Here is a 26967-nt window from a genome sequence, read left to right as displayed (position 1 = left end):
CCCCCAACCTGGAGCGGGCGACCCTGTCAGTTTTGTAAGGACACCAAGTGTAGGTCCTGTTTCCGTCATTTTATATGACTCTCTGGGATACGGACTACTGGAAAGCAAAGGTTGAAGTGGATGCCTGTTGCAGGAGAGAAGGAAACAGGTCCAGAGAAACCAGCGGATTGGCAAGATCTGGAAGGCTAGATCTAGTAAAGACACAACTTTTCCCAAGGAAAGCAGAAGTCTTAGCCTTAATAGCACTAAGTTTCGTTTCTTCATTCTTTGATATAACTGACAGCAACAGTAGTTAAAGATATTATTGCCTGACATATTTTCAGCCACAGTCACCTGCAATAGAGTTTTCTTTTTCAAATAGATGAGTTCTTGCTCAGGAAGTTTCTTTAAACAAGAGCTCATGGCCTGCCCATGAAACTATTTTATCTGCCCTCTCCCTGCCCCCAAATGGGGCTTGGGGTGGCTAACAACACAGCAACACAATAGAAATAACAGAACCATAGTTTCAATAAAATCCCATTATAAACTCACTCAATAAATTAATGCTTTTGGCATAAAAAAATCAACAGCATCGACGGCAAGTCCATTAGTGGAATGCCTTGATGGAATAACTCTGTCTTGTATGTCCTGCAGAAGGCAGACAAGTTCTTTGAGACACAAATTTCTTCAAATAAAGCATTCTACCAGGTTGGGGCCACTTTGGAAGAGGCCCTCACCCTTGTCGCACTCAAATGGGCAAATCTAGGTAATGAATCTCATGATCGTGGTAAAGATGGCTGAGTGCACAAGTGCAACACACAGGTAATGTATACAATGTCAGTCATGGAAAGGATTCAAAGAGCAGGACTGTGAGTTTGTCTAGTACTGGCATGCCCAACTAGGGTTGAGTCAAAATGGGGGTCACTTCACCAAAACTTTCCTGTTCCCAAAATGACATAATCACATAGCCACCTCTGATTGAGTAGATACCAATCTCTCTTTTCCTGCTCATAACAGGCATTATAGCCCCGTTCTACTGACAGCGGGACATCTGTTCATAGCCTACATCAGAAGTCACCAATATTTTTGAGAACTGGGGGCACCTTTGGAATTTTTACACAGGGTTGGTGGGTGCAGCTACTAAATTGCCACCACGGTGAGTGGAGCCAGCCACAAAACATCTGCTGCAGGAGGTGGAACAAACTACACAGAGGAAGTCCACATACAGGGGAGAAGAGGGGTAATAAAATGTACTGGAAAAGAGGGGTGAGAGTAGGATTGCCATGTCCCCTGCATCCTCCAGAGGGGGACACAACGATGTCACCCAAAAGTGATGTCATCACACCGGTGACATCACACACAGCTGTTCTAGGAGTTTCTGGGAGAACTCTATGGTTTTCCCAGACGCTGTAACCATTTGGGAGGGAAAAACTCTATGGTACCTATTGTGCCATAGAATTTTCCTTCCCAAATGGCTGGAGTGTCCAGGAAAACCAAAGAGTTTCCCTGGAAACACCTAGAGTGGTTGCTGCACAATGTCGCTGGTGTGATGACATCACTTCTGGGTGATGCCATCACACTAGTGATGTAGGGGGAGGTTCCCCCCATTGACCCAATGTGGGCTGGCAGATTGAGAATGTCCCGGGCGGGGAAACCCTCGCCCAGACTGGTGGCTTGGCAGCCCTAGGTGAGAGCAAGTAAAACATTGTGGTGTAGGGTTGCCATCTCCAAGTTGGGAAGTTCCTGGAGATTTGGGAGGGCATAGAGGACACTCTAGCCATTTGGGAAGGAAAACTCTATGGTTTGGGGAGGTAAGAGACCTCAGCAGGGTATAATGCCATGGAGTCCATCCTCCAATGCACCATTTCCTCCAGGGGAACTGATTTCTGTGGTCTCAAAATCATTTGTAATTCTGAGATCTCCACTCCCCACCGGGAGGCTGGCAATTCTATTTGGTAGAAAATGTCACTGAAACAATGTCAATTTAATCTGCACAGCCAATCAAACCTTCAGTGACCAATCAGAAGCGCTGCTGTGAAAGAGCCCCACCCACTTTCTAAAAACAGTTGGTGGACACCAGGGCTTTTTTTGAGCAGGAACACACAGGAACGCAGTTCCGGATGGCTTGGTGTCAAGGGGTGAGGCCTAATATGCAAATAAGGTTCTGCTAGGCTTTTTCTAAAAAAAGTCCTATGCAAAACAATGGTGATGCCAGTGGATGTGACCTAATATGTAAATGAGTTTCTGCTGGGCTTTTTCTACAAAAAAAGCCCTGGTAGACACCAAGAATAGAGTTGGTGGCACCTGTCGTTAATTTAATTTAATTTAATTTTCTAATTTATATTCCGCCCTATCCCCTGGCCTCCATGATCACTAATTGTCTGTATTCTCCATTGAAAATAACTTTTTTGAGGGATTTTTTTTTGTGGGGGGGGGCGGTTAAGAAGAAAAGCATTGAAAGAGAACGAGAGAAAGAGGCAACTACAAACAGCATCTAGTAAAGCAAGGAGCAGTTTATTGAAATGTCTTGCTCTTCTTTACCCATTTCCCATGACTGATTACTCAATTCAACAGTATGAGCTTACACATATTTTTTTTTTTAAAAAAGAACAACACAGACAATCACCGAAACAAGAGTGTCTCCCCCAGAGTAAAGTAATCATAATGACTGGGTCACTTTTCCATATTCAGCAGAAGCAAACAGTAAAGCTTTCCCTGCATTACAGCAAACTAGTTCAACAGGGGAAAGGTTTTAGACTACATTCCTGTGTGCAGGGAAGTTTCTTTAATGGCATGCTTCCAAATGAGGGGGCTGGAAATGACCCCCCAGCACAACTGCAGCCAGATGTGGTGAAATCCAGCATCTCCTTCTTGTGTTAGCTGGCCCAAAGTACTGTTATCTTGTGGGAATATTTTTACAAAGCAAAAAGGATTTTAGGGCACAATCTGTGAAATTATGTGGGTGGATAACAAAGCAGTCAAGCACACAAATAGCTTTGTAGAATAAAGCTGATATTTACATTAATGCATGGCTTGCCCATTCATTTGGATCTCATCTCAAAGGTAAATTCTCAGGCAATCTCTCCGCCCCCCGCCCCCCATCAGACACTTCATCCCATCGAGTAGCATAGTCTTCTTTTCCTGTTTCAATGCAGGAAGGTGAACAGCTTTCTTCGTGGTTTCCAATTACATTGGTGCAATTTTCACATAGGTGCCAGGGACAGAATATACTCTTTTAAGTACCTGTTTTTTAAAGAAAGAAAGAAAGAAAATTGTTACATTAGGTTTGAGACTGAAGCAACAAGAACTCCATGCTCCCCTGTGTGTTCAGTGTTCTGAGCACGCGGCCATGAATGTACTGCTGTGTACATTCAGAGATATTCTCAGGGGTGGAATTCTAGCAGGAGCTCCTTTGCATATTAGGCCACACACCCCTGATGTAGCCAATCCTCTAAGAGCTTACAAGGCTCTTTTTTGTAAGCTCTGGGAGGATTGGCTACATCAGGGGTGTGTGGCCTAATATGCAAAGAAGCTCCTGCTAGAATTCCACCCCTGGATATTCTACAAATGCGTTCCACATTTTTTGACACTTGACAGACATTAAAATGCTCTATCTTGCTAATCTCTGCAGAGCACACTGCACTCACCAATCTCCTTCATATCCCAAAAATACACATTTATAATCTAAAAGATTTCCTACACTCTCTTTGTGTAGCCAGTTTGGTGTAGTGGTTAAGTGTGCAGACTCTTATCTGGGAGAACCGGGTTTGATTCCCCACTCCTCCACTTACACCTGCTGGAATGGCCTTGGGTCAGCCATAGCTATCGGTGAGTTGTCCTTGAAAGGGCAGCTGCTGTGAGAGCCCTCTCCAGCCCCACCCACCTCACAGGGTGTCTGTTGTGGGGGAGGAAGGTAAAGGAGATTGTGAGCCGCTCTGAGACTCTTCGGAGTGGAGGGCAGGATATAAATCCAATATCTTCTTCATCTTCTTCTTCTTAAACAGGGAGACATGAAAGACTGAATCTGTGAAAGTCCTGAAAAGATGCCCTAACCCAGGGGTGAAAGCCTAAGAAAAACCGTGTTCAAAAGAAATGATAAACCTCTCAAAAAAGTCTCTAAGGACTGATAAGAAACTTCAAAGAGTTATACAGGCTCAATGTCAAAAATTGTTTTTGCTGCCAGTATAACTAGTAAAGCTGTGAGCTGGTTGAAGACACAAAGCCTATTTAAAAAAAAAACGTATACCACTTATACAAAACATTTACAAAATTACAAAGTCACAAATCATACAGAAAAACAAGTCCACCCCAGGAAGGGTTGCTGAAGTAGTGTCATGAGCCCTGACGAGGAGGAGCTGGAAGGGTTAACAGACCTGGAAGAGTTGCCTGCCAGTTCCTCAGCTGAACAAACAGCAGCTGGCCCATCAATCACTCTCCAGGCACCAGTGTCAGCTGTTGATGATCAATCTCCTCCAAGCTCTCCTCCTCCCATCTCAAGAGTTCGAAGCAGGCTCTTGAAAGAACTTTCAGAGCGAAGAGATGAGGCACGCCGATGCTTCAGATCTCTCAGCCCTGAGTTCTAGCAGAGCCACTGCTGCCCAGGGAGCAGGTTGATTGAGACTCCCATATAGCTCCCACCCAGGACCTGGTAACCTTGTGGAAGCAACAAGTCTGTTCTCTGGCTTGCATCCACGCTCCTTCCTGATCCTGACCTGCTTGATTTCCTTGGCAACCTGATCTTTTGACTTTTGGACATTGACTTCTGATTCCGGTTTGTGATTCTGCATTGGTGTCTTGGCTCCTGCTTGACTTCCTGGACTTTTACCTTGGACTGGCTTTGGACCCCTGCCTGCCTGCACCCTGAGAACGTGACAAGTAGCAGTTTTGACACGCAGACCTCTCCATGGAAAAACAAAATGATTGTTGACAAACTCTCTGAATGACAATGCTGCAGTGTAGTGAAGACTTGAAGATAAATAAGAGGTATAATTGATAACACATTTTCCAGGTAAAATTTATGTGTTTTGATACCAATTTCCTCGGATCAAAATACTTCAATAATCTGGAACCGATGCTCTATCACAGTATGCACACAGTGCAACTCTTTGAAGTTTCAAACTCTTTGAAGTTTCTTATCAGTCTAGAGGTTTATCATCTCTTTTGAACATGATTTTTCTTAGGCTTTCAACCATACTGTGTTCTTTCCTATTGGTTTGCTAACCCAGGGGTGGCCAGACTTGCTTAACGTAAGAGCCACATAGAATAAACGTCAGATGTTTGCAAGCCGCAAGACTTTTTTGAGGGAAGGAAGGAAACTAGATGGGGGGAGAGGAAGGAAACTAGGGAGGGAGAGGTGGAAAGAAAGCAACTTTAAATTTAAACGCATTCTCCAAGCTGCTGGCTGGCTTGGCTTGGAGAAGTGATTTTAAGAGACAAAATGCCTTCTCCAAGCCAGCCAATGGGGTGGGGTAGGGGCTTTGAGAGCCACTCAATATGTGTGAAAGAGCCACATGTGGCTCCTGAGCTGCAGTCTGGCCACCCCTGCCCTAATCTGTATTCTTATCAGATCCATTTGAGAATTTACAACATTGTTTTAGTCATATAGCCTGATATCTTGCTATATTCCCATTCCATCCCGCATTAAACTACTCCCTGCTGGACATCCCTTCCCAGATGTCTGCACCCTAAGTATCCTTCTGTTTATCTCCAACATGATTGAATCTATGAGACTGTGTTCCCTAGTAGCGCTATCATTTTTCTCTAGGGCATAGTTTCTATTCCAATTCCAAATCCCAGTCCCCCAGTATAGCTTTTTGTTGCCAGCAAGTTGCAGCTGTTTTAGGGCAACCCCACCCACAGGTTTTTCAGAGCCCCATGGTGCAGAGTGGTAAAGCTGCAGTACTGCAGTCAGAGCCCTCTGCTCACGACCTGAGTTTGATCTTGGTGGAAGCTGGTTCAGGTAGCCGGCTCCAGGTTGACTCAGCCTTCCATCCTTCCGAGGTCGGTAAAATGAGTACCCAGCTTGCTGGGGGGAAAGCATAGATGACCGGGGAAGGCAATGCCAAACCACCCCGTAAAAAGTCTGCCATGAAAACATCATGATGTGACATCACCCCAGAGTTGGAAATGACTGGTGCTTGTACAGGGGACTGCCTTTACCTTTTTACAGGTTTTTCAAGGCGAGAGGCTAACAGAGGTGGTTTGCCATTGTCTGCCTCTGGTCATTGACGCAGGTATTTCATAGTGGTCTCCAGGGCCTTTTTTGTAGCAGGAACTCCTTTGCATATTAGGCCACACCCCTCATATGTAGCCAATCCTCCAGAAGCTTATAGTAGGCCTTGTAAGAGCAGCCCTGTAAGCTCCAGGAGGATTGGCTACATCAGGGGTGGATGGCCTAATATGCAAAGGGGTTCCTGCTACAAAAAAGGCCCTGGTGGTCTCCCATTCAAATTCTAGCCAGGACCGACCCTGCTTAACTTCCAAGGGCTGATGGGACTGGGCTAGCCTGGTCAATATCACTGGCATATTTTAGTAAAGAAAAGCACCCAGCTCACCAAAATGGGGCAATGTGATACATTCTTGGTCAATGGAGAGATATGTCTTGTTAATTCTGGTGATAGATAAGAACTGGGTATCCTTGTATACTTTCCTTGCCTCTCTCTGTTTCCCCCCCTCAGCTCAGTGCATATGTTAAGTGGACAAGGACGCGACCTCCAAAATAGGATGTCTAGTAACCATTTAGTGGCCTTCATTCAATGTGCTATTGTGAGAAGGTGGGTTAACCACATAGAGAGTATTAATGTGTTGTCGAAGGCATTCATGACCGGAATCCATTGGCTCTTGCAGATTTTTTGGGCTGTGTGGCCGTGGTCTTGGCATTGTGAGACCTGATATTTCACCAGCAACTGTGACTGGCATCCTCAGAGGTGTAACCCAGAAATGTCTTCTCAATTTGACCCAGAGAGAACTCCAGTTTTCTGAGTTACACCTTTGAGGATGCAAGTCATAGTTGCTGGTGAAACGTCAGGTCTCACAATGCCAAGACTATGGCCACATAGCCTGGAAAATCTATAACAGTCAATATTAATGTAATTTAGTACAGTTGACTAAAATTACTCCTGGCTACCCTACCAATGCCTTGACTGGGATAACATAATGTAAGAAGAGCCCTCTTGGATCAGACCAGTGGTCCATCTAGTTCAGCATCCTGTCTCACACAGTGGCCAACAACAGGTGGAGAGAAGGTGAAGTCTTCCTAAGAACATAAGAAGAGCCCTGCTGGATCAGACCAGTGGTGCATCTGCTGGATCAGACCAGTGGTCCATCTAGTGCAGCACCCTGTCTCACACAGTGGCCAACCAGTTCCTCAGGAGGGCCAACAATAGGGCATAGAAGCTGAGGTCTTCCTAAGAATATCCAAAGACGTAGGAACCAAAGCTGCCTGACGAGGACTTCTTCTTCTAATGACTTCTCTAAATTTACTCTCAACTTCTCACGTAGCATGCAGTTGCTATGATACTTACTGCCTTTCTCAAAAGGAAGACTGTGATTAAAATGCTGTATACAAGCAATCCAGAAGCTACCACTGCCATGATCCAAAGGTAAAGGTGGAGGTCTACGCAGGGTTCTGGGTCTGAAATGTTTTAAAACAAATTATCACAAGACAGAACAAATTCTACACATTTCCTCTGATTTTTTCAAGTAATAAGAACATCACATTCTTACTGACAGCTGTAGAAAATACATTTTACAGTTCAGTCCTTTGTTCAACTGGGCATACTCCCTAGGAAATTAAATAAAGGGAAGGTAGCATCTCTGAGGGTAGGATTTAAAAAAATGGTATTCTGTAACGCGACAAGTACTTGACTCCTTTAAAACAATATTTTACAGTGTACCAATTGCTAACCCAAAATGAGATTTGTTTGGAGGGAAACACAGCTATTGTATACCCTTGACTGAAGAACTTCTTCTATCTGAACATAAAAACATAAGAGAAGCCATGTTGGATCAAGCCAATGGCCCATCCAGTCCAACACTCTGTGTCACAGAGTGGCCAAAAAAACCAGGCACCATCAGGAGGTCCACCAGTGGGGCCAGGACAATAGAAGCCCTCTGGGATGGTTGTCCTCTTCCACTGAGCACCCAGCTTCGGGAGGGGTGCACATGGAGCAGTGAGGGAGGACGGGGGCACCCACATAGCCATTCAGATCAGCCAAATCAACTTTGGCAATCAATGGAGTGACAGATGTCACAGCTAGATCACCCTCGCATCCTTGGGATGTAGGATCTCTTTTTCTGGAGATTGGCTACCTGCTTTAGGAGTCCCTGTTTTTGTCTATTATGTTCTGCTTGTCTATTGTAAATAATAATAATGGTGATGGTGATGATGATGATGATGATGATGGCTTTTTTGCAGCAGGGACTCCTTTGCAAAACCCTGATGTAGCCAATCCTCCAAGAGCTTCCAGGGCTCTTAGTACAGGGCCTACCTGAAAATGCTTCATGAATGATAATTGTCACCATATAACCTTACTCCCATCTGACTTCTTAAATGACTTTCTTCTTGTTGGCGTATTTGCTGGTATGCTCTGGGTTCAAGAGGCTTAAGAATATACAGCACACTGACTTGTGCTAACTATATACATTTATTTACAGATTTACAAGTTATAGTTGTTCTGGTATACACTGGTCAAAGTGCTTTGCCAGACAATACATACGATAGCAGAGAATACACTGTATAGACTCTCCTCAGTTATATACAAGCACCAATCAGGCCCAGATAGCAGCCACTGCTAAATCCGCCTTTTTTCATCTTAGGCGGGCGAGGCAGTTGGCCCCCTTCCTGGAGCGCGGCGACCTGGCAACAGTGATCCATGCAACTGTCACCTTGAGGTTAGACTACTGTAATGCCCTCTACATGGGGCTGCCCCTGTACCGAACTCAGAAACTGCAGATACTGCAGAATGCAGCAGCCAGACTGTTAGTGGGACTACCTCGGTGGGAACATATACGGCCTAGGCTGCGGGAACTGCACTGGCTGCCAATGGTGTACCGAGTTCGCTACAAGGTGCTGGTTATTACCTTTACAGCCCTATATGGCCGAGGACCGTTTGGAGCCCAGAAGCAAGTTGGTTTTTTTCCAGGGTGGGATGGGGGAGAAAGAATGAGCACAATAGGATTTAGAGGTTCCAGAGCTCTGCTCCTGTGAGCTCCTGCCCAAAATGAGGCCTGGTGAGTTTACATTAAGATGTATCAGATCATGCCAAACATTCTTTCTGCATCCACACAGCCCTGCCAAGATTCATCAGGGGACCATGGACAAAGATTCTCTATAACCTCCCTGTCCTGGAGGTTCATTCAACCCCAGCCAAAAATTTTATATGAGAACAAACCTCCCATCTTGCTTAGCTCTAAAGGGCCTCCACAGTGCCCTGGCATTTTGCCCCTTTAGCCCACCTCCTTGGCAGCTCTATTGGCTTTTACAAAGTCTATGACCGTTCCAATACAGATGGAAAGGTTTCCAGTGCATTCCTCAACACAGTTAATCTTTGCTAATGTTGCAGTGGATTTAGACAGGTGTAACGCTATGTCAAAGAGAAGAGATTGTATTTATACCCCACCCTTCACTCGGAGCCTCAGTGCAGTTTATTTATTTATCTGGGATTTATATCCCGCCCTTCCCACCGAGTGGCTCAGGGCGGCTTACAACATATGTAAAACTAACATAAAAATAAATTACACTTTAAAATTAACATTTCATATTAAATAATTAAAATCTAACATTTGTTATAAATATACATATCGTTAAAAATCAGACAGCGGTCGTGAAGCTACACTCTATTCAAATTCAAATACTGATTCGGTATACCGTCTTCAGCATTCCGGTGTTCCATATTCAATATTCAGCAATCAGTATACAGGGATACAGGGCTGGTTAGTTGTGGGCCAGCCGGAAGAGGGTTGTCTTACAGGCCCTGTGGAATTGAGTAAGATCCCGCAGGGCCCTTACCTCCTCCGGCAGCTGGTTCCACCAAAATGGAGCCATTACAGAGAAGGCCCAGAACAGAGTTTACAATCCCACTCCCCTTCCCAAAATGGATGCCCTGTGAGGTAGGTGGGGCTGAGAGAGCTCTGAGAGAACTGATCTCGAGAGAACAGCTCTGAGGGAACTGTGGTTTGCCCAGGATCACCCAGCAGCTGCATGTGAAGGGGTAGGGAATAAAATCTGCTTCTCCCAGACTGGAGTCTACCACTCTTAACCACTACACCACATTGGCTTTCAGTATTTGCTAGGCCTGTTGACAGCGGCCCAGGTCTTTGGAAAGCTTTGAAGGGGGCACAGAAGTGAAGTTCTGGGTTTGATCCCATGGATCTGTTCCACTTTCAGTGGTGTAGGAGGGCACTATTAGCCTTTGCTCATATTTGGGTAACACCTGTGGTCATCTCCAGGTTGGCAAGACTCCACAACACTTTTAGGTAAGATCTACTAATAGGAATACAGAACCCTGTGGTGCAGAGTGTTAAAGTTGCAGTACTGCAGTCCTAAACTCTACTCACGACCTGAATTCGATCCCCGGCAGAAGCTGGGTTTTCAGGTAGCCGGCTCCAGGTTGACTCAGCCTTCCATCCTTCCAAGGTCGGTAAAATGAGTACCCAGCTTGCTAGGGGGAAAGTGAAGATGACTGGGGAAGGCAATGGCAAACCACCCCGTAAAAAGTCTGCCGTGAAAACATGAAAGCAACATCACCCCAGAGTCGGAAACGACTGGTGCTTGCACAGGGGACCTCTCCTTTCCTTTCCACTAATAGGAATATTTAAATGTTTCTAGAATTTACAAATGCTGGGAATTGATGAAGCTGAGCTTGTGGGCACAGCAATAGAGGCTATGTTAAAAAGCTGGACTCTCCACCGCCTACAGCCATTTATTTCCCATAAGCAGTGAGAAATCCCATTAGCTTCAAGGTGACTTTGGGCTGGGAAGCAATTGAAAGGCCTGATGCACGCTAATCCCTTGTCTACACAGGCAGGCAGTGGCTTCCTGTCAAAGCCTCTAAAGGAAATCACAGAGGCAGTGATTCAGAGATAGACAGGGAGACTTAAGTGTTGCCAGATCCTACATAATCCATGGGGATCCCTAAAGATACATCTGTTTCACTAAGGCTGACAACAGATGGCTGGCTCAGGGCGGCATCAAGCTGCCCCAGTAGACAGACAGCCAGAAATAGAGCATCTGGGAGCTTCTGTACAGTGCTTGGAAGAGAGATGGGCCACGGGCACCCCAAGGAGCATCTCACACGCTCTGTCTGCGGCTCCCCAGGTGCTCTCTGGGCACTTTCTGGCCTTCCAGATGGCCAGGGTGACGTCTTGGAGGCACCCCGGTGAAAATGCACCACTTTGAGACAGCTCTTGGCAAGCCAGGGCAACTCAGGGGCAGGATGGGGATGGCAGGCAGATGTGCATGTGTAGATGCCCTTTTTTGATATGCCTGCCTCCCGTACCCATGGTGGCTTAAAACGCTCATCTGTTATCACCCTAACAGTCATATCCAGGGCTTTTTTTTGTAGCAGGAACTCCTTTGCATATTAGGCCACAAATTTGCATATTATCTCTCCCCTCACTCCAGTGCAAGGATCCTTCCCCTGATGCAAGACCATTTGGAGAAGACACCACTGAAAGTGGAACAGATCTGTAGGATCAACCCAGAACCTCACTTCTGTACCCCTTCAAAGCCTTCCATTCTAATGACCTGGGCCAGGGTCAAGAAGCCTAGCAAATATTGAACACAATCTGGTTCCCTAAGATAGCTTGGGTTGCATGATCCCTGATAGGCTAGCAGTTGGGGACCAACAATCTTCTTCAAGAAACTGAGACCCTACAAGAGCCAGTTTGGTGTAGTGGTTAGGTGTGCGGACTCTTATCTGGGAAAACTGGGTTTGATTCCCCACTCCTCCACTTGCAACTGCTGGAATGGCCTTGAGTCAGCCACAGTTCTCACAGAGCTGTCCTTGAAAGGGCAGTTTCTGTGAGAGCTCTCTCAGCCCCACCTACCTCACAGGGTGTCTGTTGTGGGGGAGGAAAGTAAAGGAGATTGTAAGCCACTCTGAGACTCTGAGATTCAGAGTGAAGGGTGGGGTATAAATCCAATATCTTCTTCTATGAAGATCAGTGAATTCCCTTTGCAATGCCTCTGAAACCAATCTGACACCAAACAATGCTCACCAATGACATAGAGCTGGGTCCCCTTCCCCATGACTGAGTAATAAGGTGGAGGATAAATCCGTTCCATCTGGCAAAAATAGAGACCCTCGTCGGTTGGCTGCAGTCCCCAAAGGGTGAGATTGACTCTGTTTTGACTCGGATGGACTTGACAGTGGACAGGCTCTTCCACGCCTGATGGCTTGAACTCAGTTGTGAAGGAGGAGGAGCAGATCTGGACAGACTGATTGCCTATCTGCCTACGTAAAGTGATTTGGAACCACTTTGCATCCCCAGCGCCGCTGTAATCACAGATAAAACGAGCTGCCTCTTGTCTTTTCACAATTAGGATGGCTGGCTGAGTCACTTCCATGACTGCAATGAAGAAGCACAGAACAACATGACAAATAAGCATCTCCAAGAGAAATCACTTAAACATAAGGAGGGGGAGGGAAGAATGCAAGAATCTCCAGGGATGTGAGGTTCTTAAAATAAAACAGAACGTGCATTCAACAGGAAAGCATTAGATCCATCAGAAATACTCCGTTTTGTGGTGTAGGGAAAATATTTTAATTTAATACGTTATATCCTTTTATCTGTTATGAACTGGATTCTTATGAATCATTTGCTGGTCTAAAAAGGTAAAGGTAGTCCCCTGTGCAAGCACCAGTCGTTTTCGACTCTGGGGTGACATTGCTTTTACAACATTTTCACGGCAGACTTTTTACAGGGCGGTTTGCCATTGCCTTCCCCAGTCATTGCTGGTGTGAGACCATTATAAATTCATTCACTCACTCATTCATTCAGTATATTATGTTATTTACTATATGCACCCTTTCCTAAATCTCCTCCAGGTAGTCAGTTAAAGTAACTTGAAAGAAATTATAGCAGTTGTGATTTTATATAAGAAAAATATCCACTCACCCATGTATGTGCAATTATAATTTGGGTATTTATTAAATTCATTTGTATCCCATCTTTCTCTCCCAAAGCGGCTTACACCGTTCTCTTCCCTTCTGTTTTATCCTCACAACAACCCTGTGAGGTAGGTTAGGTTGAAAGAGTGTGTGACTGGACCAAGGTCACCCAGCGAGTCTCCAATCTGAATCTCCCAGAGTCTAGCCTGATGCTCTTAACCACTACAACACACTGAATATCTACAGAAACATGTGTATATTTTAGCAACTGGTTTAGAGAGAGCTGAAAGATTTTTGCTATAACAAATGTCAACTGTATTTCCAGATGCATTGAAATACAGCTTGTTCTATGGGATTCACATAGTTTTCATATAAGCCCCAGTTGCCATTGTATTTCTCACCCCTCTGCAAGATCATTGCTCTACACAAAAGGAAAATGCCAAGTCCTGGCATCAGACTCACCTTTGGGAATGCCAACAGCTACAAGGGAAAAGACAATAACAGTAAAAAATGAAATCATCTCAAAGACAGATGTGAGATTGCTGGAGATGCTCAAAGATCTCTGAATTCCACAAAAGCTGGAAACAAAACAGATTTCTCCTCAGAACATCAGGAGAACAGCTGCTGCACTCCAGATACAGGTTTGTGAAATGCTCAAGCCCAGATCGGATGTGTATATCTGCGCGTGAGCTAGAGGTCTAAATAATACTGGAGAGGGTAACCAAGTTTTTGTTATGGTTTTATGAGAAAGGAAGTTGTGGGCAGGATCCATGCATGCACAGTTAACCTCAAAGAACAGTGAGCAAAGAGAGCATTCATTAGGGAAGAAAAATTAGTCAACATGAAACAAATTTTTAACTTTAGGTCTGTTGAATGGGAAAAGGGATATTGTCCGATAGTATAAGTTTGTTTTTATTGAGACCCTCAGGCGAATAGGTAGTATGTCTTTGTGACAGAGAGGAAGGTATTTTCTTGTCCTTCAATTTAAATTTAGTCAAACAGTTCTGCATTTTAATAAAATATTCTGATTTTTTTACACCACACCCATGAACAGACTGGTGCCCGCCATTGCAGAAGAACTCCTCCCAGAGAGCCAGTGCGGCTTCAGAGCTAACAGGAGCACCACCAACATGGTATTTGTTCTCAGGCAGCTCCAAGAGAAATGCAGGGAACAGAACAAGGCTCTGTATGTGACTTTTGTCGACCTTACCAAAGCTTTCGATACCGTTAGCAGGAAAGGCCTGTGGCAAATCTTGGAACGTTTAGGATGTCCCCCAAGGTTCCTCAGCATGATCATCCAGCTACACGAAGACCAGCGAGGCCAAGTCAGACACTGCAACGACCTCTCGGAGACCTTCCCAATAGGCACAGGTGTAAAGCAAGGCTGCGTTCTCGCGCCAACTCTCTTTACGATCTTCTTTAGCATGATGCTTCAAAGAGCCGCAGTAGATCTAGATGATGACGATGGTGTCTACATCCGCTATCGCACCGATGGCAGCCTGTTCAACCTGAGGCGACTAAAGGCCCACTCCAAGACAATGGAAAAACTCATCCGAGAGCTACTGTTTGCTGATGATGCTGCACTCGTCTCCCACTCGGTATCAGCTCTGCAGCATATGACGTCCTGCTTTGCAGAGGCTGCCAAGCTATTCGGCCTAGAAGTTAGTCTGAAGAAGACAGAAGTTCTCCACCAGCCTGCACCCCAGGAAGATTATCACCCTCCCTGCATCACTGTGGGTGAATCAGTTCTGAAGACAGTCCAGCAGTTCAGCTACCTGGGGTGCATCATCTCCTCAGATGCTAAGATCGACAAGGAGATTGACAACAGGCTGGCAAAGGCAAACCGTGCCTTTGGCCGACTGCACAAAAGAGTGTGGAGCAACAAGCATCTGAAAAAAGGCACAAAGATCAATGTTTACAAAGCGGTTGTGATGACAACCCTCATCTACGGCTCCGAATCGTGGGTTTTATACCGTCATCACCTGCGACTCCTTGAGCGCTTTCATCAGCGCTGCCTTCGCACCATCCTCAACATCCACTGGAGTGACTTTGTGACCAACACTGAAGTTCTCAAGAGGGCGGAGGTTACCAGCATCGAGGCACTGCTGTTGAAGACGCAGCTTCGCTGGGCAGGGCATATTTCTAGGATGGAAAACCACCGCCTTCCCAAGATTGCCCTGTATGGCGAACTCTCCACCGGCCATCGAAATAGAGGGGCACCAAAGAAGAGGTACAAGGACTCCTTGAAGAAATCCCTTGGCACCTGTCGCATCAACCATCACCAGTGGTCTGACCTAGCCTCAGATCGCAAAGCATGGAGACACACCATCCACCAGGTTGTTTCTTCTTTTGAGAACGCACACATAGCTGGTCTTGAGGACAAAAGGAGATTGAGGTAGAATCGCACTGCTACAGCACCAACCCTAAATCAGACTTTTCCCTGCAGCCACTGTGGCCGGACCTGCCTGTCCCGCATTGGTCTTGTCAGCCACCAGCGAGCCTGCAGCAGACGTGGACTATTGCACCCTTCTTAAATCTTCGTTTGCGAAGCCAAGCCGAGAGACACCCATCAGTTCAATGAAATCCTTAACTGCAATATCTTTATATTTCCTCATACTCGCGTGTTTTCTGTGCAAAGAGGTAATGGCAAAGGACGCCACAAGGTCATTTAAAAAAAAAAATTAAATACCTAAATGATTAAGCCGCCTACACTCTGACATAATTTGAATGCCCAAAACCACTGTCTTAGATGCACAGTTAGTACTGCTAGGCAATTTTGAACACAATTTGAGGATCAAAAATGCAATTAATTTAGGCTGAAACCTTCAATCCAGGGCTACCTTACACCTTACAAAAGTACTAGGAATAAGGCCGTTGTGGAGAAAAATACAGCAGGCTCCAGCAAGAGGCTCTGGGTGTGTGTCCCCCCCTACATGCTGTCTTCTCATCCACCTGAGTGAAGGCATTCACTCGCCCCCCACACACCTCAAGGGGAGCTGATCTCTGCCATCTGGAGAGCAACTGTAATTCTGAGTGATCTCCAGTCCTCACCTGGAGATTATCAGTCAGAAAGGAGAATCACAGACAGAAGATAAAGCAACAATACAATACTATGATTAAACAAAAATGCCACCTACTCAGAAATATAAATCTCTTATATATTAATGCCCCAGATTAATTTGTAACCAAGATTTCAATCCAACAATTCATAAGTACATTTTTAAAGTAACTCAAGTTCAAGTGTCCATAGAAATTTATACAGTCCAGACTCCAAATTTGAAAGGCAAAAAGTACTTGGAGTAGAAAGTACTTGTAGTGCTCACGTATCCATTCTTCTTATGGGTAAAGAACTTCTCATGACTCCTACAGAGATGCCAGCCTCAATAATCCTTAGTTTCAAAGAGGTCTTTATCAAGGAGCGGTTGAGGAGAGACTCAAAACTCCTACATAAGGTAATAAATTACAAAATATAACCCCATTGTAGCACATAACAACCTACTGAAGAAAGATTATAACCAGGACTTTTTTTGTAGCAGGAACTCCTTTGCATATTAGGCCACACTCCCTGATGTAGCCGATCCTCCAAGGGCTTGCAGGGCTCTTAGTACAAGGTGGGGTTGCCAAGTTCCCCCCCAGTCTCTGGTGGGGGATTTGTTTCATGCGTGCTTTGCATGTGCAGCGTGATTATGTCATCTGTGAGTGACGCCATCATGCTGGTGACATCACGAGCTGGCTGCTCTAGGCGTTTCTGGGGAAACTGTTTTTTTTCCGGATGCTCTAGCATTTTGAGAGGTAAAAACTCTATGGTACCTATTGTACCATAGGGTTTTCCCTCCCAAATTGCTAGAGCATCTGGGAAAACCATAGAGTTTCCCCAGAAATGTCTAGAGTGGCTGGCTCGCGACATCACTAGTGTGATGATGTCACTCACAGGTGATGTCATTGCGCCGGCGACATCAGGGGAGGTTCCCCCTTCCAGCCCAGTGTGGGCTGGCGGGCTGGGAACCTCCAGGATGGGAGAACCCCCCACCCAGACTGGGGGCTTGGCAGCCATAGTACAAGTTCTACTGTAAGCTCCAGGAGGATTGGCTACATCAGGTGGGTGTGGCCTCATATGCAAAGGAGCTCCGGCTAGAAAAAAGCCCTGATTATAACTCAACAACACTTCTTATTTCTTCAGCATTACAAGCATCAGTTCTTCGGAGATAGCAATCTCAACTAAGAGAGTGCAGCATACTCATTTATGCTCACAATGCCTAGTAATCACAAACACCTGTGGACGTATACCAACATAATTCACAAATCTAAAAATAACAAGAATAATCAATAAAACTATTTAAACCAAAAGGTGTGAGAGTATTTAATTTAAATATCCAGTACGTCTTTTCACATAACAAAGGTTATTGCACTTCCAAAGAATTCTTAAGGGACCCAGAATATTTGTCAATCACCGCAAATCGTATTTCTTCCACAGAATGATTTTTCTCAACATAGTGGGTAGCTGAGGGGCTTCTAAAACCTTATTCCTCACCCTGGACTGGTGTTCCATGATCCACACCTTGATGGGGCGGGTGGTTGTCCCCCCATGCATCAAAGAACGAGGGCAGATGATGACATACACAAGATTTTTTGATTTGCAGTTACTGAATGTTTTAAGTGGAATGCTACAATTACCAATAGAAATGCTTTGCTTTCAAAGGGCAGATGAGGCCACTCACTGGAGGGATAACTGCCTGAGGAGTCAAAATATCTGATCTAATAATAATTTCTTTTCCTTCTAATTCCAAGGATGTTGCCAGGAATGGCCAAACTTACTTAGTGTAAGAGCCACACAGAATAAAAGTCAAATATCTGAGAGCTGTAAGACATGAATGCCTGATGTCTGAGAGAAGCAAGGAAGGAAGCAAGGAAGGAAAATAGATGGGAGGGAGGAAGAGGCAGAAAGAAAGTAACTTTAACTTTAAATGCATTCTCCAAGCTCCTGGCTAGCTCAGCTTGGAGAAGTGATTTAAAGAGATAAATGCCTTCTCCAAGCCACCTGACAAGGCGGAGGGGGCTTCAAGAGCCACACAATATGGATGAAAGAGCCACATGTGGCTCCTGAGACGCAGTTTGGCCACTCCTGGATGTTGTTGATATTCTGAACCAGTGCTTGTAGTCAGTAATAGGCAGGATTGGGGTGAAAAAGCTGAAACTTAATCCTGACAAGACGGAGGTTCTCTGGTTTAGTCGTACAGCAGACCAGGGACTTGCGATCTTTGCTGACTTTGATAGGGTCTCCATTCACCTTGAAAAACCAGTTTTTCAGCTTGGGAGTGCTGATCAACACTGCAGGCACCTTAGAAAACCAGGAGCTTCTGTGGCTCAACCTCAGCAGATGCAGGGGTGGAATTCTAGCAGGAGCTCTTTTGCATATTAGGCCACACACCCCTGATGTAGCCAATCCTCCTGGAGCTTACAGTAGGCCCTGTAAGAAAAGTCCATCTTTCTCCCTAAACCTAGCTCAAAAAGCCAGGGGTGGAATTCTAGCAAGAACTCCTTTGCATATTAGACCACACCCTCCTGATGTAGCCAATCCTCCAAGAGCTTACAAGGCTCTTTTTTGTAAGCTTTTGGAGGATTGGCTACATCAGGGGTGTGTGGCTAATATGCAAAGAAGCTCCTGCTAGAGTTCCACCCCTGCCAAAAGCTATAATGAGACATAGAACCAGCCACATTGTGCAGAGGGGAGCCCCGTTTGTTTATTCATATGTCTGTTCCATTCACATCAGACTGAATGAGGTGAGGGTCATCCAGGGGTGGAATTTTAACAGGTGCTCCTTTGCATATTAGGCCACACCCTCCTGATGTAACCAATCCTCCAAGAACTTAAAAGGCTCTTTTTTTGTAAGCTCTTGGAGGATTGACTACATCAGAGGCGTGTGGCCTAATATGCAAAGGAGCACCTGCTAGAATTCCAGCCCTGGATATTCCACCCCTGAGCAGGTGCATCAGCTGTGTGTGTACCTGGTTCAGTCACATCTAGCCTTAGTTACAGTTAGATGCATGCCTTAGTTACATCTAGACTGGATTATTGCAATGTGGGGGGCTACCCTTGTAGAGTGTTTGGAACTAGTTCTAGTGCAGAACACTGTGACTAGACTGCTGCTTGGAGCCAGCTATGTGGAACATGTAACCGTGATATTACAGCAATTGCAGTGGCTACTAGGGTTCTCAGCCCCAGGTCCCAGTGGGGGTTCCCTCACTTTTGGGGGCTTTGATCCACCACCAGCCACTTGGCCAGCAGGGGAAACCTTGTCCCTAAACAGAGATGCCACTGCATGATGTCCCTGGCCCAGCGATGTCACTTCTGGTTGATATCATCACACTGTGGACATTGCAGGGCAATGCTCTGATTTTGGAGCAAACTCTATGGTTTTGAAGGCAAAAAAAACCCCCATAGAGTTTTGCCCAAAACCCAGAGCATCATGTGAAACATTGCTGGCATAATGACATTACTTCCAAGTGGCATCATAACATGGGGACATCACATGCTACATCTCACCAACCCCAGAATGCCCCTTAAATTCCCCTGCTGCAATGCTGAGGAGACTTGGCAACCATACTAGCTACCAATCCACTTGTGTGCCAAATGCAAGGTTTTGGCTTTGTCCTTTAAAGCTTTACAAGGCTTGGGACCAGGCTATCTGAAGGACTGTCTTCTTCCATGCGTTCCTACCCAGGGGCTAAGATCACAGGGAGAGACCCTCCTAAGTGTCCCACCAATTAAACAGGCTTGTTTGGTGGGCACACAAGAGAGAGCCTTTTTGGTGGTAGTCTCACAATTATGGAACAACCTTTAACAGGGAGACTAATAGCACTATCAATTTCAGGAAGGAACCTGTGCTAGTCTGTAGTAGAAGAGCTGGATTCAAGTCCAGTAGCACTTTGTGTTACCCAAGACAGGCAGACTCCACTTTTGTTTTCAATAAAAACCCAACCAGTTGAGCATCAGCCTGGCTATTTCCAAAAGTTCTCATAGGGGCAGATCCTGGAATACTTTGGTGGCAATCCCAGTTACCCACCTCTCACTCTATCTCCTTTAGCTAATTCCCGTTCAGGTACCTTAGAGGCTACTAGGGGGAAAGCAGGAAAGATCTTCTGGGCATAGAGCATGGGTTACTGGGGGAGTAGGTGGGGAATAGTTGTAAATTTCCTAAATTGTGCAGGGAACTGGACTACATAAGAACATAGACAAGCCATTGAACAAAGCAGGAGTCAAGGTGCACCTTTAAGACCAACAGAGTTTTATTCAGAAGGAAGCTTTCATGTGCTCTCTAAGCACACTTCATCAGACGAGGGGATCAGGTATTGTGGGCTGAAATACAAGCAGTTTGTTCATTAAGTATGCAGACTGATCACATGGTAAGCCAGAGCACACAAAAGCTTATGCTCTGAATAAAACTTGGTTGGTCTTAAAGGTGGACTTGACTTCTGCTTTGTCCAACTACTTCAGACCAACACGGCTGCCCACTTGGATCTATAGACAAACAATGTTGGATCAGGCCAATGGCCCATCCAGTCCAACACTCTGTGTCACACAGTGACCAAAAAACCCCCAGGTGCCATCAGGAGGTCCATCAGTGAGGCCAGGACACTAGAAGCCCTCCCACTGTGGACCCCCTAAGCACCAAGAATACAGAGCATCACTGCCCCAGACAGAGAGTTCCAACAATACGCTGTGGCTAATAGACACTGATGGACCTGATGGATTTGCTGATGCAAATCAAAAAGGACAAAGAAATAGAGGGGTTGAAATTGAAAGGTTTTTCTTATAAATATAGGGCGTTTGCAGATGATGTTATGTTTATCAATGAAAGCCCACTACAAGTGACACCCTTGCTGTTAAATAAAATTAAAGAGTATGGAGAGCTGGCAGGCTTTCATATTAATAAAGAAAAATAAAAAATCTTAAGTAAGAATCTGCCATTGAGCAAACAGAAAGAATTACAAAGCTTAACTGGATGTGAAGTTACCTCAAAAGTAAAATATTTAGGTGTAGAGATCACGATGAGAAATATTGATTTGTATAAAAACAATTACGAAAAGCTCTGGCACAAAATTGAAGAAGATATGTTAAAATGGAACAAACTGAATATGTCTATGCTGGGTAGGATCTCTGCAATTAAAATGAATGTTCTACCAAGAATGATGTTTCTTTTTCAAACAATTCCAATAGTGAAAGATAAGAAACAATTCAATTTTTGGCAAAAAAAAAATCTCAGAATTTGTATGGGCGGGTAAAAAACCAAGAATTAAAATGAAAATTCTGACAGATGCGAAACAAAGGGGTGGTTTCCAATTGCCTGACCTTAAGTTATATCATGATGCAGTATGTTTGGTTTGGATTAAGGACTGGATAACTTTACTTAACAGAAAATTATTGGCATTAGAAGGCCATGGAAATATTTTTGGTTGGCATGCTTACATATATTATGGAAAGGAGAAGATGGATGGATTTTTCTCACATCATATAAGAAGAAACTTGTTGAATACTTGGAAAAAATATAACAAATACGGGGATGAGAGAAAACCATTATGGATTGTGCCAACAGAAGTTATAAAGTTGTCTTCAGATCCACAGGAAGATAAATGATTATCATATAAACAACTGCTAAAAATACAGGGAGGCAAGGTGGAACTGAAATCGGCGGAAGAATTGCAGGATAAATTTAATTGGTTTCAATTGCGACAAATTAAAAGTTTGATGGAGCAGGATATTAGAAATACAGGGGTAAGATAAGATCAAGCAGAACTGGAAAAAATGCTGTTGGGCGAGGACAAAAAATTGATTTCAAAGATTTATAAGTTATTATTGAAATGGTCTACAGAAGATGAAGTAGTGAAACTTCAAATGCTAAAATGGGCAATAAATATGAATAAAGAAATACAAATGGAGACATGGGAACACCTATGGAAGAACTCTATGAAAATATCGACGTGCTATAACATAAAAGAGAATTGCTTGAAAATGTTGTATAGGTGGTACATGACACCTAAGAAACTGGCAAAGATGAATAATCAAATATCAGATAGGTGTTGGAAGTGCAAAAAACATGAAGGTTCTTTCTACCATATGTGGTGGACTTGTGAGAAAGCGAAACAATTCTGGCAAATGATTCAACAAGAGATTTCGAAAATCTTGGGTTATAACATCAAGAGAGCACCAGATTTTTTTTTGGTGGGATAACAAATTGAAAGTTTTCCGAAGCGAGATAGAACATTGGTGTGGTATTTGCTTTCAGCTGCAAGGACATTATATGTGCAGATGTGGAAGCAAGATAAAATATCAGAGAAATGGGACTGGATCTTAAAAGTACTACACTGGAGTGAAATGGACAAGCTCACTAGAATCTTAAAAGACTGTAATTCAGAAACAATTAAATATGATTGGGTGAAATTTCAAAAATATATCAAAAAACAATGGAAAGTGAAGAGACAGTGATTTTTGATAATATTAGCTGAATTTTTATTGAGAAGATAAAGCTGCAAATATTGACTTTATATTTAATATGTAATTCAGCAGAGGGTTAGATTATGAGAAAAATAGAGGGTCAACTATAATAATAAGTATTACATAGTCTTGGTTTATCAAGTGTTAAGGTAAATGTAATCTTAGTGAAGATTCTATAATTGTGAATTTTACCTTTATTTTCCTTTTAATTGTTTTGAACATCGACGGAGGTCATGAAAAAGAGGATGTGGGGGGAGGAGGAAATTTTGTAGGGTGTTGGTTATTACTCTTAAGTATATGTTTGATGAATACTTTTCAATATATTGCAAAAACAATAAAATTGAGTTACACAAAGATGTTTCACGAGAAGATGGTTGGTTTTTTGCACTGAACACTCATAGCAAAAATGATCCAAGAACCCCGCTTAAACTGCACAGAATTTTTTACCATAGGCGATTCCTGTTATTCACCACCGCTGTACTTCTAATACAAACCACACCTGTTGGTTCTGCATGCCTAAATGAGCTGTCTTGGCTCATATTGACCTCTCCCTTTTCTAGGAACGTTCCATTTTTACAACAGTTTCTTTTCCTCTGCGATCCCCATCAGTAGTAATCACTGCTTCACCTTTTTCCTCAGAAATATCGGCTCCTAAATATAGAACCATGCAATGATCTCCAAATCATACTGAAACTGTTTGACGTGTCTGCATTGCTAGAATTACTGTCATTGCTTTTTTACACAGATTATCTGCCAATTACCTCTGTCAGCACGAAGACTGATGAACCAGCGTCCTCTCTGTGAGAAGCGGCTGAAAATTCAGGTCAAGCTGTGAAAAGACTTTAGCCTACAGAGCGCTGATATTTGGTTAGCGAGTCAGAAGATACATGTGGTTCTTTGATAGGGCTACCAACCTCCTGGTGGGTCCTGAAGATCTCCTGGACTTTCAACTGATCTCCAGGCTTCAGAGATCAGTTTTCCTGGAGAAAATGGCTGGGTGGACTCTAAGTCATTATACTAGGGTTCCCAAGTCCCCCTTGTTCTGCAGTGGGGGACTTTTGTGTGCATGCAAACCACATGTGCGACACAATTACGTCACCCCAGAAGTGACATCATCATGTTGGTGATGTTGCGTACGGCCACTCTACACGTTTCTGGGAAAAGTCTATGGTTTTCACGGATGCTCTAGCCATTTGGGAGGGGAAAACTCTATGGTACCTATTTGTACCATAGACTTTTACCTCCCAAATGGCTAGAGTGTCCAGGAAAACCATAGAGTTTCCCCAGAAATGCCTAGAGTAGATGTCGCATGCCATCACGATGACATCACTTCCTGGTGACGTCTTTGCGCCGGTGATGTAAGGGGAGGTTCCCCCCACCAGCCCAATGTGGGCCAGCGGGTTGGGAACCTCCCAGGCAGGGAAACCCCCGCCTGGATCGGGGGCTTGGCAGCCTTACATTATACCATGCTGAGGACCCTCCCCTCCCCATACTCTGCCCTCTCCAGGCTCCACCCCCAAATCTCCAGGAATTTCCCAACTTAAAGTTGGCAATCCCATTTTGACATGCTACCTGAGGCTTTTCTGAGCAGCACCTGACCCATGTTTTAGGAATAGGGTTCCAGCCTCTTGGTCAGACCTGGAGATCTCCTGGGATTACAGCTTCTCTCCACTGAGGGACCTCCTGATGGCACCTGATTTTTTTTACCACTGTGTGACGCAGAGTGTTGGCCTGATAAAACATGGCGTATCTTATGTTCTTAATACAGAAATCAGTTCCCCTTGACAAAACGGATGCTTTGGAGGGTGGACTCTGTGGCATTGTACCCAAATGAGGTCTCTGTTCTCCCCAGACATCTGGAGAACTGTGTTTGATTATCCACTCTTCCACATGAAGCCTGTTGAGGGACCTTGGGCCAGTCCCAGTTTTCTCAGGGTTCTTTCAGCCCCACCTGCCTCACAGGTGTCTGTTGTGGGGAAGGCAATTGTAAGCCACTCTGAAACTCCTTCAGGTAGTGAAAAACATGGTTTAAAACCCAACTCCTCCTCTTCTTCTTCTTTCCCATGTGGCTCCTTCTCATTTTGCTTCTGGCCAGTTGCCAATACTATTGAGAAATGATAGAGGAAAGCATCCACTGCATCAGTGCTACCATTGCCAGTCCACTCATTCCCTGAGACTGCACTGAGAAGAGGAAGAAAAATCTCTGTAGGAACATGCAGTCTCCTCCTTCAGGAGATTCGCTATGGGGTCCTAGTACTTAAAGGATGAAATAGTTGCTAGTTTGATGACCTTATTTTAATAAATAACTTCAATCAACTAAAATAATCCACTCTTCTTGTTGTTTTTTTTTTGAATTTTATAATTTTATTGCTTTTAAAAAGAAAAAGCATGTGCAAAGATACAGAAAGGGTGGGCACAGAATAGGAAACCAGAAACAGAGGAAGCTACATATATATCAGTTACATTTCTACCTCAGAACAAAATAACCAGTTCTTTCTACCTGCAAGTATTGAATTTTCCCCATATATTCTACCGTCCTCATTTTCCATTATACATTTTTAATTAATCTCTTCTTTAAAATAGAAGTCTAAACTATTCTTCTTCAGTACATATAAATATAAGAAGTCAGAGAAATCACATCACAAATCTGGCTAAGCTTAACCATATTAAAAGTACAGGCAGTCTCATTATTTCAGCAATATCAGCATTTGGATAAGCATAAAAAATAAATATCCCTTTATCCTTCTAACTTACTTATTTCAAGCAGAGAAAGGGAAAAAAACAAATTTAAAGTAACGTTAAGAGTAGAGAGATAAAGAAGTGATGAACAACCCCCCCCCCCGTTTATCTGTCTTGATATAAACAGTTTTTCCAAAAAAACATATTAAAAACAGATCTACCAGATTACAAAATAATTATGTTGTCTGACTTTACAAATTGATCCAAATTAATTGTTTATTTATGTCGAGTTCTTTTTAAAGCTTTCGAATACTATAACTCCTATATCCATATTGCTCTGAGATGAACCAACCCAATATGTCCCGAGGATCTCACTTGGCCTTTTAAAATCGCATATCAGTTCTTGTTAAGAGTTCCATATTAGGCAATTACCTACAGAGAGAAAAACAATTTAAAATCCCTTCTTCTTGAAAGTTTTCCATGTCTTGATTTTTTTGCTGATTTAGCCAATCCTCCAAGAGCTTATGAAAAAGAGCCTTGTAAGCTCTTGAACGATTGGCTACATCAGGGGTATGTGGCCTAATGCAAAGGAGCTCCTGCTAGAATTCCACCCCTGGACAGGGCCATCCTCTATGAACGTAGCAGGTCCATTTTATGTCCACCAAATCTCAGGGCTTTTTTTGGTAGAAATAGCCCGGCAGGAACTAATTTGCATATTAGGCCACACCCCTGACCAGTGTTCCCTCTAAGCTGAGTTAGTGTGAGCTAGGTCAGAATTTTTTAGCCTCCAGCTCACATGTTTTATCTCAACTCAGGAAAAATGGCCTTAGAGCAAATTAATTTATGCAGTAGCTCACAACTTTAATGCCAGTAGCTCACAACCTTAATGCCAGTAGCTCACAAAGTAGAATTTTTGCTCACAAGACTCCACAGCTGAGAGGGAACATTACCCCTGACATCACCGTTGTTTCACACAAGGCTCTTGAAAGAAAATGCAAAAGCTTATTTGCATATTAGGCCACACCTCCTGACACCAAACTGCATTCCTGTGCATTCCTGCTCAAAGAAAGCCCTACCAAAGCTCAACCAATGCTGGTATTGTAAGGGAAGAAAAGGCAATTAGGAAAATGAAGAACAGGCTGCCTTCCTGCTGCCATGCTCACTACGCAGCAAGGCTTGTCTCTCCTCCATTATGTCTGCCCAGTGATCAAGATACCAATGCTGGATCAAGGCTAATAACAAAAGTGGCTTCTGAGAAATAACTTTTCAACTTTGAGTTTTCTCTTGATCCCCCTTATCTCTAGCCTTGAAAATTTCTGGTATTTAACTTAGATGAAGGAACACAGCTGGAGCTGTTTTATATTGGTGGTTAATAAGCTTGTATTGAAGACCAGGATTTCTTGCCCTTTCCTTCCTTTTCTTTTGTTTTAGAGAATAAGGATATTTTGATCTGCTTTTGTAATATGGCAAATATAAATTTGGCGCAGAGTGGTAAAGCTGCAGTACTGCAGTCTGAACTCTCTGCTCCCGGCCTGAGTTTGATCCCAGCAGAAGCTAGGTTCAGGTAGCTGGCTCCAGGTTGATTCAGCCTTCCATCCTTCCAAGGTCGGTCAAATAAGTCCTCAGCTTGCTGGGGGGAAAGTGTAGATGACTGGGGAAGGCAATGGCAAACCACCCCGTAAAAAGTCTGCCGTGAAAACGTCG

At 44.0% G+C, this 26967-nt stretch overlaps 1 protein-coding gene across 1 annotated transcript; it reads right to left on the bottom strand.

Annotated features, from left to right (window-relative positions):
- Positions 1-3112: 3112 nt before the first annotated feature.
- CTLA4 (cytotoxic T-lymphocyte associated protein 4) lies at positions 3113-15706 on the bottom strand. Its single transcript, XM_060257032.1, has 5 exons — positions 15658-15706; positions 13554-13571; positions 12199-12549; positions 7503-7612; positions 3113-3222 (listed from the first exon to the last, which is right to left on the bottom strand). Exons 1-5 carry the CDS (start codon positions 15704-15706, stop codon positions 3166-3168), a joined length of 585 nt encoding a protein of 194 aa, XP_060113015.1. The 3' UTR covers positions 3113-3165.
- Between the last annotated feature and the right edge of the window lie 11261 nt (positions 15707-26967).

Source organism: Heteronotia binoei, chromosome 16 (genome assembly GCF_032191835.1).
Source record: "Heteronotia binoei isolate CCM8104 ecotype False Entrance Well chromosome 16, APGP_CSIRO_Hbin_v1, whole genome shotgun sequence".
In the NCBI taxonomy this organism is placed as follows: Eukaryota; Metazoa; Chordata; class Lepidosauria; order Squamata; family Gekkonidae; genus Heteronotia; species Heteronotia binoei.
Note: the sequence above shows the minus strand (reverse complement) of the source record. Positions and strands in the feature narration are given on the sequence as shown.

Bases quoted from the DNA above. Each gene is read 5' to 3' on its own strand.
- CTLA4 (XM_060257032.1), bottom strand. From the start codon at position 15,706: ATGAGGAAATATAAAGATATTGCAGTTAAGGATTTCATTGAACTGATG. The intron at 7,613-12,198 runs GTGAGCATTGTT...AAAACATTTCAG, and splicing joins GACCCAGCTCTATGTCATTG to ACCCAGAACCCTGCGTAGAC. The intron at 3,223-7,502 runs GTAAGTATCATA...TTTAAAAAACAG, and splicing joins TCTTCCTTTTGAGAAAGGCA to GTACTTAAAAGAGTATATTC.